Source organism: Aethalodelphis obliquidens, unplaced genomic scaffold (assembly GCF_003676395.1).
Source record: "Aethalodelphis obliquidens isolate GAN/ISIS:26980383/991018 unplaced genomic scaffold, ASM367639v1 scaffold58, whole genome shotgun sequence".
Taxonomy (NCBI): Eukaryota; Metazoa; Chordata; class Mammalia; order Artiodactyla; family Delphinidae; genus Aethalodelphis; species Aethalodelphis obliquidens.
The window spans coordinates 8,033,311-8,060,822 of NW_020838002.1; the positions used below are offsets into that span (position 1 = coordinate 8,033,311).

Here is a 27,512-nt window from a genome sequence, read left to right on the forward strand (position 1 = left end):
AACTAGATCCTGCATACATGCTGCAACTGAGAGTTTGCATACTGCAACTAAGGAGCCTACATGCTGTAACTAAGGAGCTGGCAAGCTGCGACTAAGGAGCCCTGGAGCCACAGCTAAGGAGCCTGCCTGCTGCAACTAAGACCCGGCGTAACCAAAACAATAAATAAATGGTTTTTAAAAAAATTAGAATATCATTTCTAGCATCTTAGGTAGGTAGTTATATTTGGCTTACTGAAGTCTGAGATATTCCTCACTTTGATATCTGCTATCCACATTCATGACGCTAAATATAAATTTCATGAAGACCTCAACAGGAACCTTGTGTTTTCCACAGTGCCCCACCAAGGATTCTCTGAAGTCCATAGCAGGTTCACTGTGAGATCTGATTCCCTGTCCTCAGCCACCTATTGATTCAATAACAGTGATCACACACACCTCACTGGATTTTGCTTTTTCCTGACAGTACAGGGTTGACAGATTTAGCAAATATAAACACATGACACCCCATCAAAGTCTAATTTCAGATAAACAACAAATAACTTTTAAGTATAAATATGTCCCATTAAACAATGAATAATTTTTTGAAGTTTAAATATGTCCCCAATATTGCATGGGACATATTTATACTAAAAAATTATTCGTTGTTTATCTGAAATTCAAATTCAACTGAACATCCTATATTTTATTTGGCAACCCTATCAGTCAGTCTTCTACAAAGTTGCCGATTTCTGGGAGCCCCCAGTTTGTCAGACATGTCTACTTAGCAGTAGACACTACTCTAGCTTCAGCCAGGACCCCTAATCACTAATGCGATAAATATGGAAGAAGAGGAACTCTCATTAGGGTAAGTGTGACTCTGAAGGCACAGGATTAGCTTTGATGCTGATAACTTCCGCTGCAGTTCCAAGAATAAGGATAGCATCTCCTCGTGGAGGGGAAACAAGGAGTGGCAGTTTTTTACTGAACTTTCTAGCCCGACAGGAAACAGCTACATAAGATGATATCTCTGAAATATCCCCTGGTTATCTCAGGCTAGAAAGATATTTTAGCAAATTCCCCAAAATGCCTATATTTCCTCAGATAAATATAGCTTTGAGATGCCAAATACAGTGTTGTGGAAAGTCACCAAACTGGAAGGCAGACGTGGGGACAGTGTTCTTTTTTTCATGAGACCCACATTTATATTTACATTTATGGATGCAAATTAAACAGATAATGGAAGTTATGAAATATGTCTGTTTCTGGGATTCCCTGGTGGCTCAGTGGTTAAGAATCCGCCTGCCAATGCAAGGGTCACGGGTTCGAGCCCTGGTCCGGGAAGATCCCACATGCCACGGAGCAACTAAGCCCATGTGCCACAACTACTGAGCCTGCGCTCTAGAGCCCGCGAGCCACAACTACTGAAGCCCGCGTGCCTAGAGCCCGTGCTCCGCAGCGAGAAGCCACGCAGTGCAATGAAGAGTAGCCCCCGCTCGCCACAACTAGAGAAAGCCTGTGCACAGCAACGAAGACCCAATGCAGCCAAAAATAAATAAATTTATATAAAAAAAAGAAATATGTCTGTTTCTAATAATTTTTTTAAACCTGCTACTATGTTTATATTAAGTGAAATTAAAGGAAATAATCACTGAGAATAAAGCCAGTGAGTATTTGTAAATATTTTCTGGGACATTTATAATGTTTATAATATTAATAAACCACTGTGTACTGTATCAATTTATTTTAAATGATTTGATCATTCTTGTGAGATAAAGGTTCATTTTTTTAAAAAAACTATAGAAATCCTATAGATAAACATTTGTAAAGCTGCTATTACCGCTGTACCAGTATTGAAGTGTGTTCTGTCTTACATCTCTTACTAATTTTATGACAGGTTTTATACTGTACCCATTTGAGAATCCTGTAACTGCTATGGCCTCATTAAATTGTTGCTGATCATATGCTTTCAGTGTTTATTTTGAGACTGAGCCTTTGGTCTTTCTCTTCTTTAACATTTTTTTACTAGAAATATTACACATACAGAAAAGTGCATAAAATATAAATATATAAATTAAATCATAAAACACTCATATAAACACCAAAAAAGGGACATTTAAGTGCCTAGAAATCCTGCCTGTGTCCCTCCCTTATCTTAATACCTTTCCTTAAGAAGTAACTATGAAGGACTTCCCTGGTGGCACAGTGGTTAAGAATCCACCCGCCAACTCAGGACACACGGGTTCAAGCCCTGGCCTGGGAAGATCTCACATGCTGTGGAGCAACTAAGCTTGTGTGCCACAACTACTGAGGCTGTGCTCTAGAGCCCGCGAGCCACAACTACTGAGCTCACAACTACTGAAGCCCACACGCCTAGAGCCCACCACAATGAGAAGGCTGCGTACGGCAAGGAAGAGTAGCCCCCGCTCGCTGCAACTAGAGAAAGCCCGTAAGCAGCAATGAAGACCCAACGCGGCCAAAAATTAAATAATTAATTAATTAACAAACAAACAAACAAAAACCCAGTAACTACTGATCTGCTTGCTTTTTTTTTTGCTTTGCCCTCTAAGTATGCACCCCTAAATGTTATGGTTTATTTTGCTCACTTTTGAACTCTATAAATAGAATCATACATTATATATTCTTTTGTTTTTAGCTTCTTTCAATCTACATTTAAGATTCAACCATATTATTGTGCAATGCTATAGATAATTTATTTTTGATGTATGAATATAGTTATTAATTGATTTTGTTGTCATTGGACATTAAGGTTGTTTCTAGTTTTGGGCTATCATGAGCTATGCATGCCATTTTGAACATTCTTGAACATGTACATTTATGCAAGTGTTACTTTAGTGTGTATACCTAGGAGTGGAACTGCTAGGTTATAAAGCGTGCCTATTTTCTAGATACTGTCAAACTGGTTTTCCAAGTGGTTGTACCAATCAATCTATGGTCCCTTCAGCAAAGTATGAGAGTTGTTACTCTTGTTTTCGTCTAGAGATTCTTTTTTTTTTTTTTTTTTAACATCTATTGGAGACACAAGACCTACTACAGAATGGACTTGAGGATACAGGGAGGGGGGAGGGGTAAGCTGGAATGAAGTGAGAGAGTAGCATTGACATATATACACTACCAAATGTAAAATAGATAGCTAGTGGGAAGCAGCTGCATAGAGAGTCTTTTCAATTTGGTTTCTCAACATTTTGTTTACTTGGGAAATCTATACAAATGGATGTGGTTAATATACACTTTTTCCTGGATTTGTAAGTCAAAGAATTGTTAAAATTATAGTAGCAAAGTCACATACTAAACATAGCAAATAATCTACATGATGAGGATCACAATATAATTTATGTGGATAAACAGGTACAATTTCTTATCTTAGTTGGCTTTTAGAAGAGAGATAGAATCTGGACATATAGAAGTAGAGAAGCGAACAAGTAAAAACCAAATAGACAAACAAAATTTTTAAAAATACATTTGAAAGCCCATCTCTACTCCTTTCTAAATTCTTGTTAGTAAATAAGTGTTGATTGAGAAGAATTTATGGAAGCCCAACACAGCTTAATATATTAAAAACACCATCACCAGGACTTAGGGTCCCTCCCTTCCTTTGAGAATTAAATGATAATTCTTCCCCCTAACCACTTTTCTTGCGATATAATTGACATATAATGTATTTGTTTAAGGTATACAACATAATGGTTTGATATATGTATCTATTGCAAACTGATTTCCACAATAAATTTAGTTAACCTTGGTCACCTTATATAGTTATAATATTTTTCCTGTGGTGAGAACTTTTAAGATGTATCTCTTAGCAACTTTCAAATATACAATATTGTTAACTGTGTAGAGTCACCACGAAGTACATCACATCCCCAGAACTTATTTACCTTATAACTGGAAGTATGTACTTTTTGACCACCTTCATCCATTCCCCTCCTACCCATCATCCACCCCACTACCCCACCCACCTCCTCATCTGACAACCACCACTTTGTTCTCTGTTTCTGTTAGGTTTTTTTTTTTAGATTCCACAGATAAGTGAGATCATGCATAAATGAGATAATTCTTGGTAAGGACTTAGCACAGAGCCATACACAGAGTAACTAATCTGTTTGATTTTTATTGTGATCATTTTTTGACATCCAAGTAAGAGCTCATTAAACACAAATTAATCTCATCTCTACTTTAAAGCCAGAGTATTTTTCTTAAAGTAATAAATCTTAACTATTTGAACTTCCAGCCAGCTAAATCAAACATTGAATTAAGGCTTTCCACATTTCTTCAAGGAAGAATTTTTTTAATATTACACATTGAAGAAAGTGTTCATTGTAGAAAAATTAGAAAATAGAGATATAAAAATAAGAGTATGTCCACCCAAAAACCTGCCTACAGACGTTTATAGGAGCTTTATTCATAATTTCCAAAACTTGGCAGCAATTAAGATGTCTTTCAGTAGGTGAATAGGTAAATAAACTGTGGTACATCCAGATAATGGAATATTATTCAGCACAAAAAAGAAATGAGCTAGCAAATCATAAAATACACGGAAGAAACTTAAACGCATATTACTAAGTGAAGGGAGCCAATCTGAAAAGGCTATGCACTGTATGTATGATTCCAACTGTATGACGTTCTGGTAAAGACAAAACTGTGGAGACAGTAAAAGATCAGCGGTAGCCAGCAGTTTGGGGGAAGGGAGAAATGAATAGGTAGAATGCATAGGATTTTTAGCGCAGTGAAACTATTCTATATGACACGTTAATGGTGGATACATATCCAAACCCGGAATGCACAGCACCAAGAATAAACCCTAATGTAAACTATGAATTTGGGAGTGATAATGATTTGTCAAAGTAGTTTCAGAGATTGTAACAAATGTACCACTCTGCAGCCCAGTGTTGATAGTAAAGGGACCTATGACTGTGTAGGGGCAAAGGGTATATGGGAACTCTGTACTTTGTGCTCAATCTCACTATGACCCTAAAACTGCTCTTAAAAAAAAATCCATTTTTTTAAAAAGCAGGGAAACAAGGAGTAAAGAAAAAAATTAAACAAATCCTAACACATTTTAAACATTTTGGTATATATTCTTCTGAGTTTGATAATATTTTATTGTTGTTGTATTCCATAAACCTTTCAAAATCCCTGCCTTTTTTTTTCCATTGATACGAGTCAAGAAAGAAATCTGTTCACCTTGCTTTGAAAGATGTTTTTAAAGTGGTGCTTCTCAAACTATAAAGTGTGTACAAATCATTAGGATTTATTGAAATTCATGTTCTGATTAGTAGGTCTGGGGTGGGGACTAAGATTCTGCATTTCTAAAAAGCTCCTTCTTTGGGCTGTAGACTAATCCTTCTACAGCAAGTTTCTGGAGCTTAAAGTGAAACAGTTTCCTACTTTTAGAAGAGTGATTTGACACTCTTTTTTGTGGAATTTTTTTATTCCTTGAACTGCAAACTAACTGCTTCCAAGATGCTCGACATTGCTAATTATTAGAGAAATGCAAACCCAAAACTACAATGAGGTTATCACCTCTCACCGGTCAGAATGGCCATCATCAAAAAGTCTACAAATAATAAATGCTACAGAGGATGTGGGGAAAAGGAAACACTCCTACACTGTTGGTCGAAATGTAAATTGGTGCAGCCATTATGGAAAATAGTATGGAGGTTCCTTTAAAAAAACTAAAAATAGAGTTACCATATGATCCAGCAATCCCACTCCTGGGCACATACCTGGAAAAGATGAAAACTCTAATTTGAAAAGATACATGCACCCCAATTGCACTATTTACAATAGCCAGGACATGAAAGCAACCTAAGTGTCCATCAACAGATGAATGAATAAAGAAGATGAGGCATATATAATATCATATATATGTGACATATATATGACATACACACACACACATAATGGAATATTACTTGGCTATAAAAAAGAATAAAATATTGCCATTTGCAGCAACATGGATGGACCTAGAGATTATCATACTGAGTGAAGTAAGCCAGATAGAGAAAGACAAATATTATATCACTTATATGTGGAATCCAAAAAAAACACACAAATGAACTTATTTACAAAACAGAAATAGACTCTCAGACATAGAAAACAAACTTATGGTTACCAAAGGGAAAAAAGGAGGGGGGGTAAATTAGGAGTATGGGATTAAGAGATACACAGCACTATATATAAGATAGATAAATAACAAGGATTTACTGTATAGCACAGAGAACTATACTCAATATCTTGTAATAACCTATTATGGAAAAGCATCAGGAAAAAGTATGCATAACTGAATCACTTTGATGTACACCTGAAACTAATGCAACATTGTAAATCAACTATACTTCAATAAAAATAAAATAAAATCACTACTGGTAGTGAAAAAAAAGTTGGAGGTGAGATGAGTGGGTGGGTGAGTAGTTGTTTGTCAGAAAGAAAATACGATGTAGAAAGGATTAAGAGGTTAATGTGGTGAGGACAATAAACCTGTTGTAGATGCTCTATAAATATTTGACAAGAATTAAATCTAGCATAGTGTGAATATAATTCCTTTTCAAAACTACTTACTGCTGCCTTTATCTTGCATGTAATGTCATTTTAGATTGTCACAAACACAGCTCTCCTTTTCACTAAAATGATTTTGTAACTTTTAACATTCATTAAACGTTTTGTCTATCAAGAAGAACAAACAAAAAAAACCCTAACTGCTTCTAAATGTCTTTCTGATATTTCAATTCCTACAGTCTCCGGTTAAGGAAAATCTTAAATCAGCTGTGCTGTAGGACTAGGTAAAACCTTGGTGAAAAACTATGACAGGAGAAGCGAGAGGCGGAACCTAAAGTGAGAGGAAAGCAGGAACTGAAGAAGCGGAGGAGTGATTTCAAACTTGGACGAGAGCCGGTTCTGTTTACCGGAGGGACCGGAAGAACGCTAGAGTAGTCTCCGCACCATGGCGGGTCCTGTCAGTTTGAGAGAGCTTTTAATGGGCGCTTCAGCCTGGACAGGCTCTGAAAGTCCCGAGGGGTCCCCTACAGAGGGTGGTGGGAGCGCGGCTGGCGGACCGGAGCCTCCTTGGCGGGAGGATGAGATCTGCGTGGTGGGAATCTTCGGCAAGACGGCTCTGCGCCTGAATTCCGAGAAGTTTTCACTTGTGAACACCGTGTGCGACCGACAGGTTTTCCCCCTATTTCGCCGCCAAGATCCTGGAGACTCGGGGCCTGGAATCAGGACCGAGGCTGGGGTCGTCGGGGAGGCTGGTGGAGCCGGGGTCCCTGGCGCCGGGTCCGGGGATCCAGTTCGGGGAGGTGTAGCTGTCGCGGAAGGGAACCGAACTGAGCCAGGTTCCCAGGACTACAGCCTTCTGCAAGCCTATTACAACCAGGAAAGCAAAGTTCTGTATCTTCTTTTAACTTCCATCTGTGACAATTCCCAGCTTCTCCGGGCTTGTCGGGCCCTTCAGAGCGGGGAAGCTGGAGGTGGCCTCCCTTTACCTCATGCGGAAGCGCACGAGTTCTGGAAGCATCAAGAGAAACTGCAGTGCCTCAGTCTCCTTTACCTTTTCTCCGTCTGTCACATCTTGCTTCTGGTCCATCCCACTTGTTCCTTTGACATCACTTATGATCGAGTATTCAGAGCCCTGGATGGACTGAGACAGAAAGTACTGCCCCTCCTCAAAACAGCCATTAAGGATTGTCCAGTTGGCAAAGACTGGAAGCTAAACTGCAGACCTTGCCCACCTAGACTCCTTTTCCTCTTTCAACTCAATGGAGCACTCAAGGTGGAACCCCCTCGGAATCAAGACCCAGCTCATCCAGAGAAGCCCAAGAAGCATTCTCCCAAAAGGAGACTGCAGCATGCCCTGGAAGACCAGATTTATAGAATCTTCCGGAAGAGTCGTGTCTTGACTAATCAGAGTATCAACTGCCTCTTTACTGTGCCGGCCAATCAGGCGTTTGTGTACATAGTTCCTGGAAGCCAGGAGGAGGACCCAGTAGGCATGTTGCTGGACCAACTTAGGAGTCATTGTACTGTGAAAGACCCTGAATCTTTGCTGGTCCCTGCACCCCTTTCTGGGTCCAGGCGATACCAGGTGATGAGGCAGCACAGCCGACAGCAGCTTTCTTTCCACACTGACTCTAGCAGTTCCAGTTCTTCTGGGCAGCTAGTGGATTTCACTCTTCGGGAATTCCTATGGCAGCATGTAGAGCTAGTGCTAAGCAAGAAAGGTTTTGATGACAGTGTGGGCAGGAACCCACAGCCTTCCCATTTTGAACTTCCTACTTATCAGAAGTGGATCTCAGCAGCTTCAAAACTGTATGAAGTAGCTATCGATGGGAAAGAGGAGGACCCGGGCTCTCCCACTGGGGAGCTAACGTCTAAGATTTTAAGCAGTATTAAAGTCTTGGAAGGGTTTTTGGATATTGACACAAAATTCTCAGAGAACCGGTGCCAGAAAGCTTTACCCATGGCCCATAGTGCCTACCAGTCAAATTTGCCTCATAATTACACAATGACTGTCCATAAGAATCAGCTTGCCCAGGCTCTTCGAGTGTACAGTCAACATGCTAGGGGTCCAGCCTTTCACAAATATGCCATGCAGTTACACGAGGACTGCTACAAGTTTTGGAGCAATGGCCATCAGCTCTGTGAGGAGAGGAGTTTAACTGATCAACACTGTGTACATAAATTTCACTCCTTACCTAAATCAGGTGGCCAAAATTTTCTCAGTATTTTGAAATCAAAACTTTGAGCTGTGTTTTTATTCTTGTTTTAAGAGAGTTTGTTCATTATGTTTTTAAAAAGAGGGCCCTGCAGAAATTTAGGTACATCAGATTTAAGTTTTTTCTCCTGCTGTAAAAAGAAAAATCAGCTATGACTACTAATTATTTTCTTGTATTTAAAGAATGAACCCTAGGGGATTAGTAAATGAGAACTATTAAATAATACAAAGTTTCAGGAATTTCATATTAACATTTTTACCTTTTGTTTAACTGAAATGAATATAGTGAAATGTATGGGCACTATGATGATGATAAAATTTACTTAGAGACCCTAAAAGTTTAGATTAAAAATATGTATTATGTCATGTATTTTCACTTGCTTCTGTTAGATGTGTTTAGTCGAGTTTTTGTGTTTTGGGTGGTTTTTTACTTCTCATTTCCAAAGAACTGGTTGGAGAAATTTGGGGGTTAAGGTGCAATTGAATGCAAAATAAATTTGGGTCTGCATTGTGTGTAAAATTAATAGTGACTTTTATTTTCCAGGAGAAAAACCAGAGCCTGATAGAAATCCTCCTGTGCTGTATCACAATAGCCGAGCTCGATCCACTGGTGCCTGTAACTGTGGAAGGAAACAGGCACCTCGAGATGATCCCTTTGATATCAAGGCAGCTAACTATGACTTTTATCAGGTAGACTCTATATTTTTTCCTCCTCTTCTCTCTCTCTCTTTTTTTTTTTTTTTTGCTAACGACCATCTGAGTAAAAATATACTTTTTCAGGAGCAAAATATCTAGATAAGTAAATGTGACTTGCAGTGTGATATCTAACCAGGGAAATTTCTTTATATGTACTTATTTGCTTACCCATTAACTGTTGATCTTGCTTTTTAATGTGAAGCATGTGTTGTTTTCAGTGAAAGGTTCACAGGATTAGTTTGTTTTTTTCCTTCCTCCATAGCTTCTGGAAGAAAAATGTTGTGGAAAATTGGATCACATCAATTTCCCAGTATTTGAACCAAGTACTCCAGATCCTGCTCCTGCCAAAAACGAATCATCTCCTGCCCCTCCAGATGCAGATGCTGATAAACTTAAAGAAAAAGAACCTCAAACCCAAGGAGAGAGCACAAGCCTGAGTTTAGCTTTGAGCTTAGGCCAATCCACAGATAGTTTAGGTACCTATCCAGCTGACCCACAAGCAGGAGGAGATAATCCAGAAGTTCATGGTCAAGGAGAAGTAAAAACTGAGAAGAGACCAAACTTGGTTGATCGGCAGGCATCCACGGTTGAATATCTCCCGGGCATGCTACACTCAAATTGCCCCAAAGGTCTCCTACCTAAATTCTCCAGCTGGTCTTTGATTAAACTAGGCCCTGCTAAGTCTTATAACTTTCATACTGGTTTGGACCAACAGGGCTTCATTCCAGGAACAAACTATCTTATGCCTTGGGACATTGTCATCAGGACTAGGGCTGAAGATGAAGGAGACTTAGACACAAATTCTTGGCCTGCTCCAAATAAAGCTGTTCCTGGAAAGAGAAGTGCAGTTGTAATGGGAAGAGGAAGACGGCGAGATGACATAGCGCGAGCATTTGTGGGCTTTGAATATGAAGACTCTCGAGGACGAAGATTTATGTGCTCAGGACCTGACAAAGTAATGAAAGTAATGGGAAGTGGGCCCAAGGAATCAGCTTTAAAAGCCCTGAATAGTGATATGCCCTTATATATTCTGTCATCATCTCAGGGTAGAGGGCTAAAACCACATTATGCTCAACTTATGAGGCTTTTCGTTGTGGTTCCTGATGCTCCTTTGCAGATAATACTAATGCCTCAGGTAAGAAATATAACCCTTTTTGTCCTCAGACAAACAAAAAATGCCGATGCTTGTTTTGATTATATGAAAAAAGTACAGGGTATCAAACTAATTAAACAGGTCTTAATTTTAAATACCTCTTATACCTAACATTGTGTTTCTTGAAAAATAGATTGTAGGTGTGTTAATCAGTTCACACCATCAATTCACGTCATCTGGTTAGAGGCAGAACTTGAAGTTAAAAATCTGTAGAAAAGCAGGATAGTATTTGAGATTATTTAATGTAATATCAGATATGATTGGAGTTAAGAATGTACACATTACCTGCTTAATCTTATGTGCTCTGTGAACTTATCCTTTGTTTAGGCACTTATCTTTCAGGTGTTTCTTATTGAAATATATTAATCATATAACCTGTGTTTTTCAGGTTCAGCCAGGCCCACCACCATGTCCAGTATTCTACCCAGAAAAACAAGAAATCACTCTCCCACCTGATGGCCTCTGGGTTTTGAGATTTCCATATGCCTACGTGACTGAGAGAGGACCTTGTTTCCCTACGAAGGAAAATGTGCAGTTGATGAGTTACAAGGTGCTCCGTGGGGTTCTTAAAGCAGTAACACAATAAGTGTTTTCCAGCCAGTACAGTCCTAAACTGGAGCTGATTTTTGGTTTTGGTGTGTATGGGGTGATTTTTGGTGTGTGATACTGTGTTTTCTTGAACATAAAATGTGTTTTGGTTACAGGAGTTCAGTATTTGGACAGTAATTGTTCCACTATTTCATGATATTGTTGATACTTATTGTAAATGGGGGTACAGCTTCCTAATAAACATTGTTTATTCTAGAAAAGGACATGAAATACATGGTTGATACCTCTACTCTCTCTTTGTTTCTGTTTCACTGTCCATAATAAAACATATTTCTATTATAACTGAATGTTGCATTATCATGTTGAGCCAAAGCTTTGTTATTGCTAAAATGTTTTAGCTGGGATTTTCCTTAAAATGCTGCTCCTGAAATTATCTTCAAATCAAGATGATCCAGGGCTTCCCTGGTGGCGCAGTGGTTAAGTATCCACCTGCCAATGCAGGGGACACAGTTTTGAGCCCTGGTCCGGAAAGATCCCACATGCCGCAGAGCAACTAAGCCCGGGCGCCACAACTACTGAGCCTGAGCTCTAGAGCTCGCAAGCCACAACTGCTGAAACCCGCGTGCCTAGAGCTTGTGCTCTGCACCAAGAGAAGCCACCGCAATGAGAAGCCCATGCACCACAATGAAGAGTAGCCCCTGCTCACCGCAACTAGAGAAAGCCCGTACACAGCAACGAAGGCCCAACGCAGCCAAAAAATAAATAAATTTTAAGAAAAGAAAAGGGAGAGAGAGAGAGAGAGGCAGAAACCACAGTATCTTTAAAAAAAAAAACGAGACGATCCAGTAGGTTATCTGGTAATTGTATGAGGACTTAATTGCAAAAATATGTCCTACTGTTTGGCTTACCATTCTGGTACCTGAGTTACATTGTTTTGTTCTCACCATTTTATTCTTGGACTGATGAGATACCATCTTTTAAATGAATGCTCTCTGAACTAAAACTTATTTATCCAGGATATTAGTACATACTTTATTCTTTGAAAATTGCTATACTATGAAACAATTTGCTAAGTGATACAAATTTTATCAATTCATATCGATGTTAACGTTCACCAGCATCAACATGGTGACACTGATATATCACTAATTAGCTAAGTGTGCAAAATAAGTTAATATGCCAGAATTCTAATGTAACTGATTATATTTTCCTGGGCACATTGATTTTGAAATGCTGAGCAAATAGAATTGGAGATTTTAGTTGCAATATATATGAAATGTAGTATTTGTTTTTATTTATTTATTTATTTATGGCTGCGTTGGGTCTTCGTTGCTGCACGCAGGCTTTCTCTAGTTGCGGCGAGCGGGGGCTACTCTTCATTGTGGTGCATGGGCTTCTCATTGCGATGGCTTCTCTTGTTTGGAGCACGGGCTCTAGGCACGTGGGCTCAGTAGTTGTGGCGCACTGGCTTAGTTGCTCCACGGCATGTAGGATCTTCCTGGACCAGGGCTCGAACCTGTGTCCCCTGCATTGGCAGGTGGATTCTTAACCACCGTGCCACCAGGGAAGTCCCATGAAATGTAGTATTTGTTTAACACATCTTGCTACCAGCTTAAAACAGTTACTTACTTAGGTTTTGATTTTTAAATCTATATAGAGAAACACATAACTGGCAGCCAATTTAAAACTGTAATTTAATTAGGTGTATTTTTATGCCTATTTTACTGTAGTTTAATTAGGAAGAGAATCTGAGCCAATATGAAAATTAGTCTATATTCTTCTTTCATCTCAGCCTTATTTTTCATCCTTTTCTTTTATATCTTTCACTCCTTTTATATCAGTTTTAAAAATCACAATTACTTTTGTATTAAGCATAGTCGTCGGTAGTTGCATTTGGGAAATATAGCTAGACTGTTCTGTAGGACATATACTAATAGTTGTATTGTTTTTTAATAGCCTCTAAGACTTGACTAACAGGTTGTGTAAGCTTGTAGGTCAGAGGAACTATAAGAAAGTAGTTTATGAGAACAGATAGATTTCAGAAGAGCAAACCTGTGTCTTTTTTTCTTTATTTCCTTTTTGATATCATTCTACATGGAACAACTTTACATTACTGCTTAAATTAGTAAGTAATTTTCCATGATTATATTTGGTTACAGAAGCCACCTTAATTTGAATTTCTATAGCATTTTTAAATACAAAACTTTTTTTGTTTAAGTATTTACAGTGTTGTGTTAGTTCCTGGCACACAGCACAGTGATTCAGTTATACGTATATATATACATATTCTTTTTATTTTAATATACCCTTGTAGCTTATTCATTTTGTGCATAATATTTTGTTCCATCTGTTTGTTTGTTTGTTTATTATTATTTGGCTGTGCTGGGCTGTGTTGCGGTGCGCGGGCTCCAGAGTGCACGGGCTCAGTAGTTGCGGTGCACAGACTTAGTTGCCCAGCGACATGCGGGATCTTAGTTCCCGGACCGGGGTCAGATCTGCGTCCCCTGCATTGGAAGGCAGCTTCTTAACCACTGGACCACCAGGAAAGTCCCTATATATGCATATTCTTTTTCACGTTCTTTTCCATTATGGTTTATTACAGGATATTGAATATAGTTCCCGGTGCTATACAGTAGGACCTTGTTTATCTTTTTTTTTAATTGGCCATGCCATGTGGCTTGTGAGATCTTACTCAGTTCCCCAACTAGGGGTGGAACCTGGGCCCTCAGCAGTGAAAGCACAGAGTCCTATCCACTGGACTGCCAAGGAAGTCCCTATCATTTTATATATAATAATTTGTACCTGCTAATACCAAATTCCTAATTTATTCCTCCCCCACCCCCTTTCCCCTTTGTTAGCCATAAGTTTGTTTTCTATGTCTGTGAGTCTGTTTCTGTTTTGTAAATAAGTTCATTTGTGTCATATGTTGGATTTTACATGTAAGATATCATATGGTATTTGTCTTTCTCCTTCTGACTTACTTCACTTAGTAAATACAAAATTTGTATGCTATTTGTACTTATAACTTGCTTAAGACACAATTGCAGCTTTTTCATGCTTGTTTTTATCCATAAATAAGCTTACAGGGTGTCACATTAGAGAAATGTGGACTATGCAGGTCTGTGTTGCTTACTACCTTTCTCTTTAGTCCTACAAACCTTATTTCAGCAAACTTCAAACGTGATGGTTTTTTTAAAGAAATTATATTTCTTCTGTAGCAGCATTTGCATTGTCCTTTGCTTAGTAGATTTTTTTTTTGAAATATAAGCAAATGTTTCAAATTGATTCTTTTTTAAGAATCACTAGGACAGAAGGGCATTCTTTGGCTTATTGGTAAGTCTTTTGATGTGTCTTTGAAGAGTTGTATAGAATTAAAATTTTTAGGAAGTAAATCATATTTTATTCAAGAGTGCTAACTATTTAAAGGACTACTATGATAAACCTTATAAAGTAAATTACATTAATCTAATTTTTTAAATGGTTTCATACGTTGGTTTACTTAAAATTAAGACTCCCCTGCACTACTTAAACAGTGAGTTTTGTTTCTTAGTTTAAATTAAAAATTTAAAAAGACTTTAAAGGAACAGGAAAAAAATTAGAAAAATGGAACTAGAGAAGCCTGATTTATAAAAATAACAATAGCTACTGTGTACTGAATGGTACACAATAATAATAGCTATTTCTTGAATATCCTCTTGTTAGGTAATTTAGTAAGCATTTTGTATACATTGCCTCTAATCCTCAGAGCACTGCAAGATAGATATCATCCATTTTATCAGGAAATTAAAGCTTGAGGTGATTAAATAATTTGTCCCAGGTCACATAGCTAGGAAGTAACAAAGTCAGAATTTAAATTGAGGACTCTGATTTCAAAGCTGTACTCTTCCTATGTTCTGCCTTCTTAGAAAATATAAAAATAAAACCTGCGTGTCAGTTTCTCCAACTGAATATTTTGATTCTGGTCTTAAGACTTGTGAATAGGTGAGTTTGGGTTTTTTTTTTAAGATTTATTATTTATTTACTTTATTATTTTTTTTGGCTGTGTTGGATCTTAGTTGTGGCATGCGGGATCTTCGTTGAGGCATGTGGGATCTTTTGTTGCGGCGTGTGGGTTTTTTCTCTCTCTGTAGTTGTGGTGCGTGCGTTCCAGAGCCCATGGGCTCTGTAGTTTGCGGTACGTGGGCTCTAGTTGAGGCGCATGAACTCAGTAGTTGTGGCACGCGGGCTTAGTTGCCCCGCGTGGGATCTTAGTTCCCTGACCAGGGATCAAACCCACGTCCCCTGCATTGTAAGGCGGATTCTTTACCACTGGACCACCAGGGAAGTCCCCTGGGTGAGTTTTTAATGTCAGAAAAATGAGGTATGGTAGACACTCTTAGAGGACTATATGACCACAGTTGCTTATTACTTCCTTTCTCCTACAAAGTTACATGTACTTGAGGATCAAGTGACTTATTTATTTGGCTGCCGGGTCTTAGTTGCGGCACGTGGGATCTTTGTTGAGGCATGCAAACTCTTAGTTGCTGCATGTGGGATCTAGTTCCCTGACCAGGGATCGAACCCGGGCCCCCTGCATTGGGAGCGTGGAGTCTTAGCCACTCGACCACCAGGGAAGTCTCGAGTATTGAGTGACTTTTATCCTTTATATTATCCTGGCTATTTTCTCAATATAAAAGCAAGACTCCTTAGTTTACAATCCCATGTAAAACAATTTTTGGTTTTGAACATACCTTTGTTGTTTTTGTAAAATGAATATGTAGTCATTGTATCTGTTATTGTTTCATAGGTTTTTTTTAAACAAAGATAAGAATAAGTTACCTGAAGTTCCACTGCTTTGCTAAATGCCCTCTGCTAACCAGTGGCAACATTTTAGTGAATATCCTTCTAAACATCTCATGCAGACAGTCACATGTGTATATGTATTCAATTTTACATAACTGCAATCATAGAATACATCTTGTTCTGTAATCTGCTTTTTTTCACTCTACAGTATGTGGTAGACATTTTTCCTGTCAATAAATGAATGTATTATTAATAGCTGCATTGTTTTCCCTTATCATGATTTATATAATCTGTCCTTTATTGTTTGATATTTAGGTTCTTTTAAATTTAGGGCTTCTATGAACGATGGAATACCAGGGTGCATACATCTTTTATTAATACTTGTGAAATTTTCTTTGCAGAATAAACTGTTAGGCCTGGGATTGATGGGTCAAGGGACATGCACATTTTACGTTTTGATATATTTTGCTAAATTGCCCTGAAGAAAGTTGAACCATGCTCTAACCTAGTATCAGATTCCCACTGTTAGAGTTGAGAATCCTAATGGCAGTCTGCCAGTCTGTCTGCACACTAGCTGTTTATTGCAGCAGTTTTCTTATTTAGAATAGTATCACACTGTAATTTATGGGTTCCTTTAGAACTCTTGGGTAAATGCCTTCTGGTCCCAATGATCTATGTTCCTAGTCAATTGCATCTGCTATCTAGAACCCTAATAATTTGGGCAATACAGTTGTAGATGGGGTTGAAATGACAGGTTAAGGAAACATTTGACTAGCATGAATGTTCTTTTCACTATACCGCATCCTGGATCTGCTACCTCTGATATGCTTCCAAGGACACTTTTTAAGTGGGAATTTCCTTAATGCTATCTTCTATGAAGAGCAAGATTATTTTTCGAATCTTTTATTTTTCGTAAGATCAGTACTATCTTCTCCAACCCCTTGAACTGAGTTAAGATTGATGACCTTGTTGTTATATCAGCCACTAGCTGTATAGTCTTGGGCAAACTACTTAACCTCTCCAAATATCAGTTTTCTCTTCTCAATGAAACAGGCCAGTGATTTCTTTTTTTTTCTTTTTTTTTTTTTTGCGGTACGCGGGCCTCTCACTGTTGTGGCCTCTCCCGTTGCGGAGCACAGGCTCCGGACGCGCAGGCTCAGCGGCCGTGGCTCACGGGCCCAGCCGCTCCGCGGCATGTGGGATCTTCCCCGACTGGGGCACGAACCCGTGTCCCCTGCATTGGCAGGCGGACTCTCAACCACTGCGCCACCAGGGAAGCCCGATTTCTTTTTTTTTAAGTTTTTATTTTTCCTTATTTTTAACATTTTTTGGGCCATGCTACACAGCATGCAGGATCTTAGTTTCCTGACCAGGGATGGAACCCATGCCCCATGCAGTGGAAGCCCAGAGTCTTAACTCCTGGACTATCAGGGAAGTCCCAGGCCAGTGATTTCTGATACTCTTTCTTTTTCAACATTTTCCCCCTATGATAATTGATTGCCTGTGCTAATTGCCTTTCTTGGCTTAAATAATGTCTTATTAACTTTGGAGCCTCATAAATTTCCCGCAAAATATGGCCTTCATCTTGGAAGATCTCTCTCATCATATAAGTGCAATTTTTTAAAAGATGCTTTTCTACTATTATATTTTCACCTGTTCTTTCATTGGTGTTAATTTTCTTGGGCCTGCACTAAGTAAGGCATGTGTGCTCCTGCTTGGTTACTTATTTTGAATAATTCTGTATACTTTCCCCAACTTTGTTGCTGGATCCTAACCACTAGGCCACCAGGGAATTCCCTAGGATACTTTCAGTGCTTTCATTTTACTTCCTTAGATCCTCAAAATACTGCTCTGAGGTTAGATATTATTATCCCCCATTTTACAGATGTGAAACTGAGGCTTAAACTAAGTGATATGCCCAGAGTCACTCAGTTTATAAATAGCATAGCTATATCTATGGGTTCTAGGGACTTCCCTGGCAGCCCAGTGCTTAAGACTCCGTGCTTTCAGTGCAGGAGGTGTGGGTTCCATCCCTGTTTGGGGAACAAAGATCCCACATGCTGTGCAGTGTGGTCAAAAAGTAAATCAATCAATCAGTCTATGGGTTCTACATTTAGAGCTCTGTCTGCTACGCCACTGGTGCCTCTATAGTTGAAGGTTAAATATTCTTAGTTACATTTTTTTTCCTGGTAATATTTATCATATACATATATCTATACTAATCATAAAGTAGTCATCAAATTTAAAGTTGCTGTCAAGAAAGATTTTGGAAAAGGGAAACAGAACCATGAGCACAGCTACTCTATAGGATATAATTTGACAGCCCTAAACAGATACTTTCCTTAATTCCTAACAAGGCAGTATTTTTCAACTTGTGAGTTCCCTTTAAATGTTTTTAATTTTAAGTTTGGTTGTATGTGGAAATTTTTATACTTAGTTCTCTTCTACAAAGGCTTTATCATTTCTTTGCGTATATTGGTGTTAGACCAAGAAATAAGACTACTGTGTTGGTAAACGGATGCAAAAGTCTTTCTCTGCAACTTTTTAAAATCTAATGAAGGCCCTTGTTTTCAAGAATCCTCCAAATTTTATTTACTCTTCTTAAAGGAAGGTAAAATCTTTGGGAAGTCATTATTAACAGAATGTGTGAGTTGGAAGTTATCATTTAGTAAAAAAATTCCTCATTTTACAGATAAGAAAACAGAAGAAAGAAATTTGCTTAAGGCCGGAGTCAAGAATCACATGATTTTAAATAATCACTCTGCATTCTACTTCTGTGAGAGACCTGTTCTTCTGGCCAAAATTTCTCCCTCAGCCCTGGGTTAATTCTTTTGCACTTAAATGTGGCTCTTAGAATTAGTAGTTTGTGTGGGATGAAAGGAAATTTAGTTTCCAGTCTTCCCAAGACTTTTAAGTTATAACCTATAACCTTGTCAACGTTTCCTTATTTTAAACGGACTTGTAAGTCAACAAACATTTGACTGCCTATCGCGTACAAGGCATGAGGTTTGCATTTTAACAGTAAAATGCGAGAGGAGAGGAGCCATCCCTCAAATACTTGACTGATAAACTAGTACCTTTGATGGTATGTGTGACAAAAGGGAAAATTCTCCCTGGGCTGGACAAATGAGTGTGTTTATTACTTGTTTTCAGTAAGCTTTAACTCCTCCATCGGTAAGAGTTCTTCGCATTTCTTCGACTAGGGCTAAAGACGCGCCCTGGAATCATCCCTTTTTGATGTGAACTTTCTCATTATGTCAGGCCTTCCTGAAGGCTATCCTTGAATAGCCTTTTCGGTCCGAGTGATGGCGAAGGCACTGGCGGGTTTCCAAGCGTTCGCCTCAATTTGCGCTGCGAGTCGGACCACAAAGCTAGGTGACAAAAGCCGGCTCCGGGACCTTCGCCGGCTCATACCCTGCAGCCTGAGCGCGCCTGCGTGTCGGAGCCCCTTTGTTGCTTGGCTGCCAGAGTCCGGCTGCGCCTGCGTGTTGGGCCGGCGCCGGCAAGTGCGCTGCACCGCTGGCACCGGCTGGGGGCGAACAGACCTCTCCAGCAGCTGCCGCCGCCGCTGCAGCCGTTGCGACCGCCTCAGCGGAGTTCAGAGGGCCAGGCGGTGGGAGACTTCCCACAGGGTGGCTGAGATGTCGTCCACCGCGGCTTTTTACCTTCTCTCCACCCTGGGAGGGTACTTGGTGACTTCCTTCTTGTTGCTCAAATACCCGACCTTGCTGCACCAGAGAAAGAAGCAACGATTCCTCAGTAAACACATCTCTCACCGCGGAGGTGAGAGGGGTCCCCAGAACCAGGTGGCGGAGGTGGGGGAGGCCCCCCACCTTGCCCCAGCACGACTAGAGCTGAGGGTCCTCCGCAAAAGGCAGGCGGGTGGAAATACGTGAGAGTTTGAGGAAGGATGGGCGTGTGTGGATAGAGGGCTCCCCCGGAGGTGAAGGCAGTGTGGAGGGGAGGTCGCCTGAAGGAAGGAAAGGGGTCTTGAGACAGAGCCAAGGTGGGGACCTCTCGAGTGCGGCGATGTCAGGGGTTCTCAGAAGGAGGAAGGACCAGGGTGAGAATGAAGGGTAGATGGAGGTTTCTCGGAGGAGGGAAGGATGATGGCAAGCTACCTCCCTAGCAGTGAGGCACAAGTGGGGAGCACCGGGCCGAGCCGGGGGTACCCCGCAGTGGGGAACCGGGAACAGACTTGTTCCGAGACAGCCAGTGGCTGAGCTTGTGGGAAGATGGGGCGAACTGCTTCCAGGGCTGAGGAACTGCGTGAACCTGGAGCGTGGTGCAGCCTGGGCATCTGCAGTCCCTGGGGGCCGGTCCCAATTCACCCCTCCATCCCCCCATTCTAAGCATGATAATTGAGAAGAGGGGGAAACCGAGTCCCTGAGCCGGGGACACGTCCCAAGGTCACGGTTATAGCTTGGGCTGGACTGGGACAGAAACTGGAGCGTCCTGGTTCCCAAAGCTGCAAACCTCGCACCTGTTTTTTTTTTTCCAACCCCACCTTGCACCCCAGCAGTGACCGGTGGATTTCCAAAGACAAAAAGATGATTTAGTTAATGACAGGACTGTATTGTTTGACGAAAACAAAGAAGTTTCTTTTGGAACAGCGTCTTGCCAAAAGGAATGTAGATGAACCCTCTCATTTCCCAGACAGCAGGCCAAATCTTTGCCTCTTCATTATTGTGCAATAATGTCTTTATTTCATTTCACGCATGATGTATAAAATGTTGTGAGATTGGATTATTTCAATCAATTTTAGCTTGTTCTTTAGAGATGAATGTTAAACTAGGTTAAAATTGCTTGGAATTTACAGTCTAATACTTGAAATGGTAAAATTCTAGTTTACAGTCTAAAATTTGATTTAGTACCATGACTCCTTTGCTAACAAGAATTGGCCAGGAATAAGGGTTTTTTTTGTGTTTTGGGGTTTTTTTAATTTAATGAATTTATTTATTGGCTGCATTGGGTCTTTGTTGCTGCCCGTGGGCTTTCTCTAGTTGTGGCAAGCGGGGAGCTACGCTTCATCGCGGTGCGCAGGCTTCTCATTGCAGTGGCTTCTCTTGTTGTGGACCACGGGCTCTAGGTGCGCGGGCTTCAGTAGTTGTGGCACGTGGGCTCAGTAGTTGTGGCACACGAGCTCTAGAGCGCAGGCTCAGTAGTTGTGGCACACAGGCTTAGTTGCTCCGCAGCATGTGGGATCTTCCCGGACCAGGGCTCGAACCCGTATCCCCTTCATTAGCAGACGGATTCTTAACCACTGCGCCACCAGGGAAGTCCCAGGAATAAGTTTTTAAATATCACAGAAGTACATTAGCATGCTTCTGTAAAATCTGTATAATTTAATCAGTTACACATAGTACTAAAGAGTGACTTCAGTGGTTATGCTAGTCTCCTACTCATGAAAAGTGTGAAAGGTTTTAAGGGATCTATCACCAGCTAAATGCCAAGTTATTTCTTATTTGGTTTACCTGTATTTTAATGGATACAAAGTTAAATTGTAGGATGACATATGACTACTAACGTGCCTTCAACCACTACAGCCAAAAAAAAACTTTTAGTGCTTGAGTTGTTGCCATAGAAGTATTTTCGATGGTAGTAGTCCTACTCTGGTGATAGTCAGTACCTTCTGCCAGTTGTGTTTACTGATTTAAAAAAAAGAAAAGTGTGCTTACTAAAAACCCAAAACAAAACTAGGTCCTCTAAAAAGCTATCTAAACGGTCGTTATGGGTGATCTAGATTTTATTTTAGAAGAAATAATCTTAACTCTGTAGGCTTGAAATACGTTTACAGTCCTAAATCACTGTAGTAAATTCCTGTGTGTTAGTGCTTAATATGCTTTTGTTGAGTATGTATGTCAAATAATACAGTTGAATCCAGGGTGATAGAGGATATATTTACTAAAAAACACTTTGTAACTCAAGATACTAAGTTTCTGGAAAATAATAGACTAGGAAGCAGTCAGCTTCTGCTTGCTTTTTATTTTTGTCTTGGACACTGATAACAGCAATCAGTGTTATCTGTGCAAACTTTTCCATGCATGTCACGAACATTTGGGCTAATTCTCTAGTGCCCTAACTGCAAATACCTGATATTTCATGAAAACCAGATGTATGATCATTCCAAGATTGAAACATTGATCATTATATATGTATAAAGTATACACATCTGAATTGCTTTAACTTAAAACTCTTAATGTGTACTATATTATGTCTGCTATGAAAGCACTATCACCTGAGTCAGATTCTGGACCTATTACTAGTTAACCTTGGGAATAAGCCTTGGTTATTATAGAAGCAATATAACCTTGCTTCTCTTTGGGTTGTTATGAGGATTAGGTGTACAGAAAGCACTTTAAACACCGTAAAATTGTTTAGAAATATAGGCATGGATACAAGGGGTCACATTTGTATTTTGCAATAGGACTTTGAGTTGAGTGAGAAAAAATGAGATCACCCTATACTTAATGTCTTAGTTTTAATGAACACTTTTGCCTTTTACTGATTGATTGTCCTTGAAAGTAGAAAATACTCTAATGTTTTAAAAATTAAGTGGTGTAGGCCTGCTTTGTTCTTACCTCATTAAAGCATACATTGTATTACATTATATTGTAATATCTGATTCCCTTATTAGACTATGAGTTCCTCAAGGGCAGATTTTAGATTTTACTAATGCTTGGGTCTCTAGCCTCTAGTACAGATCCTAACATACACTTAAAATAATAGCTTGCTGTCTGCTAATTATCTATTGTGTGCTAGATACTTTCCATGTCTTTCCTTATCTATTTGACCAAAGAACACTTTTTGTAACTACAGTGTATTGATGAAATACCAATAGGACGAAAGATGTACCCTTTGGGTTAAATTGAGAGCAAGTCATACTCTCAAAGTCTATTTTTATAATTTCTCTATGAAATTATGAATTTTATTAATATTTTTACAATTGCATAAGTAACTCATATTCATTGTAGAAAAATTGGGAAATATAGAAATTAAAAAAGAAAAAATAGTTCCTAAAACTCACCATCCAGACATAATCTCTGTTAACATTTTGAAGTATGTCTTTTTTTTTAATATTTATTTTTATTTATTTATTTGGCTGTCAGGTCTTAGCTGCCGTACGTGGGATCTTCGTTGCCGTGTGTGGGATCTTTTAGATGTGGCATGCGAACTCTTAGTTGTGGCATGGGGGATCTAGTTCCCTGACCAGGGACTGAACCCGGGCGCACTGCACTGGGAGCGTGGAGTCTTAGCTACTGGACCACTAGGGCAGTCCCCTGAAGTGTATCCTTTAAGTACGTATTTTACTACATTTGGAATCATACCATATATACATATATTTCAAATGCCCACTGAGTTGACTAGAGTTAGGATAGCAGGGAAATAACTTTTTCATACTCCCTAAGCTATCTCTATGGGCCAATTGAATTAAGCAACAGGCTTTTAAAAAAGAGATTCATTTATTAGGGTTCGGTGGCCAAAGAATTAAAAAAAAAATCAACTGATAAATTCCTCACCTTACCTTTTAACCTTTCACCCTTGGTTGCAAGGCAAAGTACTGCCACAATCTGGGCGTTTTGCCAGATTGATTTCAGAGGTGATAAGTTTGAGGGTAAATATTGCTCATGGACACTGGCTGCTTCTGAGTCCTAAACTTTGTTTGCTCAAGGAGGAAAGTGAGGCATCAGTTTGAGTCTCAAAGTGTCACTGGAAGTATTTTGGTTTTGGTTTTGTATGAGTGTGTAAAGGGAGGGTAAAAGCAGGTGTTATCTATATTTCCCTGTATTAAAAAAATTATACATATCACAAACTTAGAAAAATTAAATATCGTTATAGAAAAAGTTGAACGTATGACAAGATAGCAAAAACCACTTATTGAAAAGAGCACACATATGGTGGTTAGTTGGTAAATGCTGCCACTGTATCAATATACACTTTGAATATCATCCTTCTATGCTATTGATGTGTTTAATTTTTTTCTTATATCTGCAAATATATATTATATTTCACTAATATTTTCCCCTTGAAATATAGAAACAATTCCGCAGTGTTCCAGGGATCGCATATTGAGAAATGCTCTTTTGTATATACCATCTGTAGTCCTTACAAGCTCTTCATGCTCTTATGGAAATATATATAGTTTCCAAAGTGCACTATAAATGTTGAATGAACAAGTGAATTTAGAAGTGGAGAAGGAACTTACTTTGTTGCTTGAGTTACTGAATAACAACTCCATTTTAAGTTGATATAAGGTTATGTCTTCAAACATTAAAATATGTTTTATTTGCACTAAGCTATCTTTTCCAATATCAGAAAAATTTTAATTTGGAAGTTGTTCTTTTGTGGCTGGTGCACATTGTCATATTTGTCATTGGTTTTATAAACATCACACACACACACACACACACATATAGCATGTATACTAAAGATGTTAATGATAGTGGTCATTGGAGGATAACTGTAAAACAAGTGTACAATGTTTGTTGAATGTTTATTGGTATATAAAACATTTGGGAGGTAAAAAGGAAACTGACCAGACATTTCTTTCCTTTACGGCATTTAAATCTAATTAAAGATACAAAAGAGAATGTTTCCTTTACTTTTCCTATCCTAACAGAAATTAACCAGTCACAAAGTAATTATGAGGTACTATTAAGAGAGGAAAGTTAACATAGAATGAAAAATTGGGAAATATAGCTTTGTATAGTATTAGGAAGTGAAGCTTTCTCAAAGAAGTGAAAAATGAGAACTGGCGGAGAGGGAGGCAGGGGGACATAAGCAGAGAAATTATGAACAAATTATAGTAGGACAGCATGTCAAATCTATGATACTCATCCTCATCCACATTTCATAATTAACTTCATAACTAATTAACAAACTTTTGTTTACATGTTGAATGGTTATTTGCAAAGCCAGGCATTAAGCTGCTTATTGAGGAAAAAGAAAAATTAACGGCAGGTGTGCTCTATGAATGATATGATGATAATTGAAAGGAGAAGGAATTCAAACCATTTCGTGAGAGAAGAGCTATCACCAAATAATTCTTTGGAGAGGAATGGCATACTTTTAAATTAGTGTACTTTTAAATTAGTCCCTTAGTTACTCTCGGGGCTTTCACCATATGAATCTTAACAAGTAATTTGTGGGTATTATCATTGTGGGATTTATCTTCAAGCTTTACAAACAAGTATAAGAATATGGAAATAAGGACCAATACGAGTAACTTATCTGTAAAACTGAAATAAGGAGAAATATGAATGGAAGCATAGAAACTGCAGCATAGTTAGTGGTAAAAAGGGTGAGATCTGAAGTCATACTGCTTATGCTCGAAATTCAGTTCCCCTTGTTGGCTATGTGATCTCACCCAATTTTATTTCCGGAGATGCCAGAAATCTTGCCATGGTTGTGGGCATTTTAATGAAATAATATATAGAGTGCTAAGCACAGTATCTAGCTTCTATTAATTATTAATATCTTGACCACATTTTCAATATTTTATTTTATTTAGTACTGGCTATTAATTTCATAAACTTATAAAGTAGATCAAAGATCTTAATAATGCTTGCATGCTTAAGCTCTTAGGTTTAAATGAATTGCAAATAAAATTAATATGGAAAAGAGACATAAAAGACAAACAGGTAGACTTTGAATGTAAATATTAGTAGTAAAAATTATATTAACTGTGGGGAAATTTATTTCAGATCTCTGAATCTCTATTTTATATTTTTCCTAACTCCTTTTCCTCAAAACAAAAAGAGCCAACTATAAGTATCTTTTGAACTTTTTATTATGGAACATTTTAATCATATACAAAAGTAGTAAGACTCTTATCACTCAGATACAACTAATTATCAACTCATGCCCAATGTTGTTTCATCTGTATCCCTGCCCATTCTTCTCACCTGTATTATTTTGAAACAAATATTGTATCGTTTCAAACTTAATAAATATTTGTTGAACACTGTTTTGTGGAATATTCTTACACATGTATATTACAAAGCCCTTGCTATTGAAATTTGAGAAGGCTTACTTTCCCATCCCAACTTTGGAACCAACTTAGAAATAGAATGCATGCAACAGAAAGATAGAGGTATGGGACTTCCCTGGCAGTCCAGTGGTTAAGACTCTGTGCTTCCACTGCAAGGGACTCAGGGAACTAAGATCCTGCATGCTGCGCTGAGCAGAAATTTTGTTCCTTCTGAGGGTCAGCCACTCCAAATTAAGGGGACTATGAAGGGCTGAGTCACAGATGGACGGACAGCTCTTTCTCCTACGTGGCTTCTGCTCCCATGGGGAGGAATATATGAGGGAATAAGGAAGGGTTAAAAGTGTTCCTTCCATTCTTTTCCCTCCTTGCGGACTAGAGTGGAATTTTCCTTCACTAGGTGGGAACAGGTAGCTGGGGATAGATGTTCCTCTCAATACTTGCCTTCAAAAAGCCTTCTAGGGCTTCCCTGGTGGCGCAGTGGTTGAGAGTCCGCCTGCCGATACAGGGGACACGGGTTCGTGCCCCAGTCCGGGAAGATCCCACATGCCGCGGAGCGGCTGGGCCCATGAGCCATGGCCGCTGAGCCTGCGCGTCCGGAGCCTGTGCTCCGCAACGGGAGAAGCCACAACAGTGAGAGGCCCGCGTACCGCAAAAAAAAAAAAAAAAAAAAAGCCGCCTCAGGGTTTAGGTGGTGTACCAGAATATAAAAAACATAGGACTTAGAAATAAAGGCTTTTTGAACAAACATTTAGGCATAGCATACATGTGGTAGCACTAACCTTAAGTGTACAGCTTAATATCTTTTTTAATATATGTGTACATCCAGGTAGCCATTTACTCAGATCAAGATATAGAACATTTCTAGAATCCCATAAGATTCCCTTGGTTCCCTTCCCAGTCTATCCTTCTCCATCCCCAGAGGTGACCACTCCTCTGACTTTTCTGATCATTGAATTTTTAAAAAATTTATTTTATTTTTGGCTGCGTTGGGTCTCGGTTGCTGTGCGCGGGCTTTCTCTAGTTGCGGTGAGTGGGGGCTACTCTTCCTTGTGGTGCCCGGGCTTCTCATTGCAGTGGCTTCTCTTGTTGCGGAGCATGGACTCTAGGCGCACGGGCTTCAGTAGTTGCGGCCCGCGGGCTCTAGAGCACAAGCTCAGTAGTTGTGGTACACGGGCTCAGTTGCTCCGCAGCATGTGGGATCTTTCCGGACCAGGGCTCGAACCCATGTCCCCTGCATTGGCAGGTGGATTGTTAACCACTGCGTCACCAGGGAAGCCCTGATCCTTGATTATTTAAGACAGTGGTTTTCAAAGTGTGGTCTGCAACTCCTGGGAGTCCCCAAGACATTTCATGGGTCTACAAGGTCAAAATTATTTTCATAAGACATTACTTACCTTTTTCACCTTGTTGACATTTGCACTGATGGTGCAAAAGCAGTAGTGGGTAAAACTGCTGTTGCTTTAGCACAAATGAAAATACTGGTACCAAATGTACTAGTAGCCATTGTATTCCTCACCATCATGCACTCACATTTTTTTTAAAAAAGGCAGTTTCATTTAAGAATATCTTTGATGTATTAGAAAAATTATTAATTTTATTAAATTTCAATCCTTGAGTACGCATAAGTTTTA

The 27,512-nt window shown here is 39.2% G+C and overlaps 2 protein-coding genes across 3 annotated transcripts in view; both read left to right on the forward strand.

Annotated features, from left to right (window-relative positions):
- Positions 1 to 6,901: 6,901 nt before the first annotated feature.
- SMG8 (SMG8 nonsense mediated mRNA decay factor) lies at positions 6,902 to 11,455 on the forward strand. Its single transcript, XM_027087225.1, has 4 exons — positions 6,902 to 8,699; positions 9,255 to 9,400; positions 9,669 to 10,541; positions 10,948 to 11,455. The coding sequence occupies exons 1-4, from the start codon at positions 6,941 to 6,943 to the stop codon at positions 11,143 to 11,145; spliced, it is 2,976 nt and encodes a 991-aa protein (XP_026943026.1). The 5' UTR covers positions 6,902 to 6,940; the 3' UTR covers positions 11,146 to 11,455.
- Positions 11,456 to 17,926: 6,471 nt separating this feature from the next.
- GDPD1 (glycerophosphodiester phosphodiesterase domain containing 1) overlaps positions 17,927 to 27,512 on the forward strand; it is a 46,777-nt gene continuing 37,191 nt past the window's right edge. Inside the window, exon 1 of one of the 2 annotated variants that reach the window (XM_027087233.1) lies at positions 17,927 to 19,673. In XM_027087233.1, coding sequence (XP_026943034.1) covers positions 19,196 to 19,673 — 478 coding nt within the window. In that variant the 5' untranslated portion in view covers positions 17,927 to 19,195. The remainder of the gene's footprint in view (positions 19,674 to 27,512) is intronic. The other variant, XM_027087235.1, reaches the window with a different exon arrangement.

What these genes read in the sequence shown, in the direction of transcription:
- SMG8 (XM_027087225.1), top strand. Translation starts at nt 6,941, where the DNA reads ATGGCGGGTCCTGTCAGTTTGAGAGAGCTTTTAATGGGCGCTTCAGCC. An exon ending in CTAACTATGACTTTTATCAG is followed by an intron (nt 9,401 to 9,668) that starts GTAGACTCTATA and finishes CTTCCTCCATAG; the next exon opens with CTTCTGGAAGAAAAATGTTG. An exon ending in AGATAATACTAATGCCTCAG is followed by an intron (nt 10,542 to 10,947) that starts GTAAGAAATATA and finishes TGTGTTTTTCAG; the next exon opens with GTTCAGCCAGGCCCACCACC.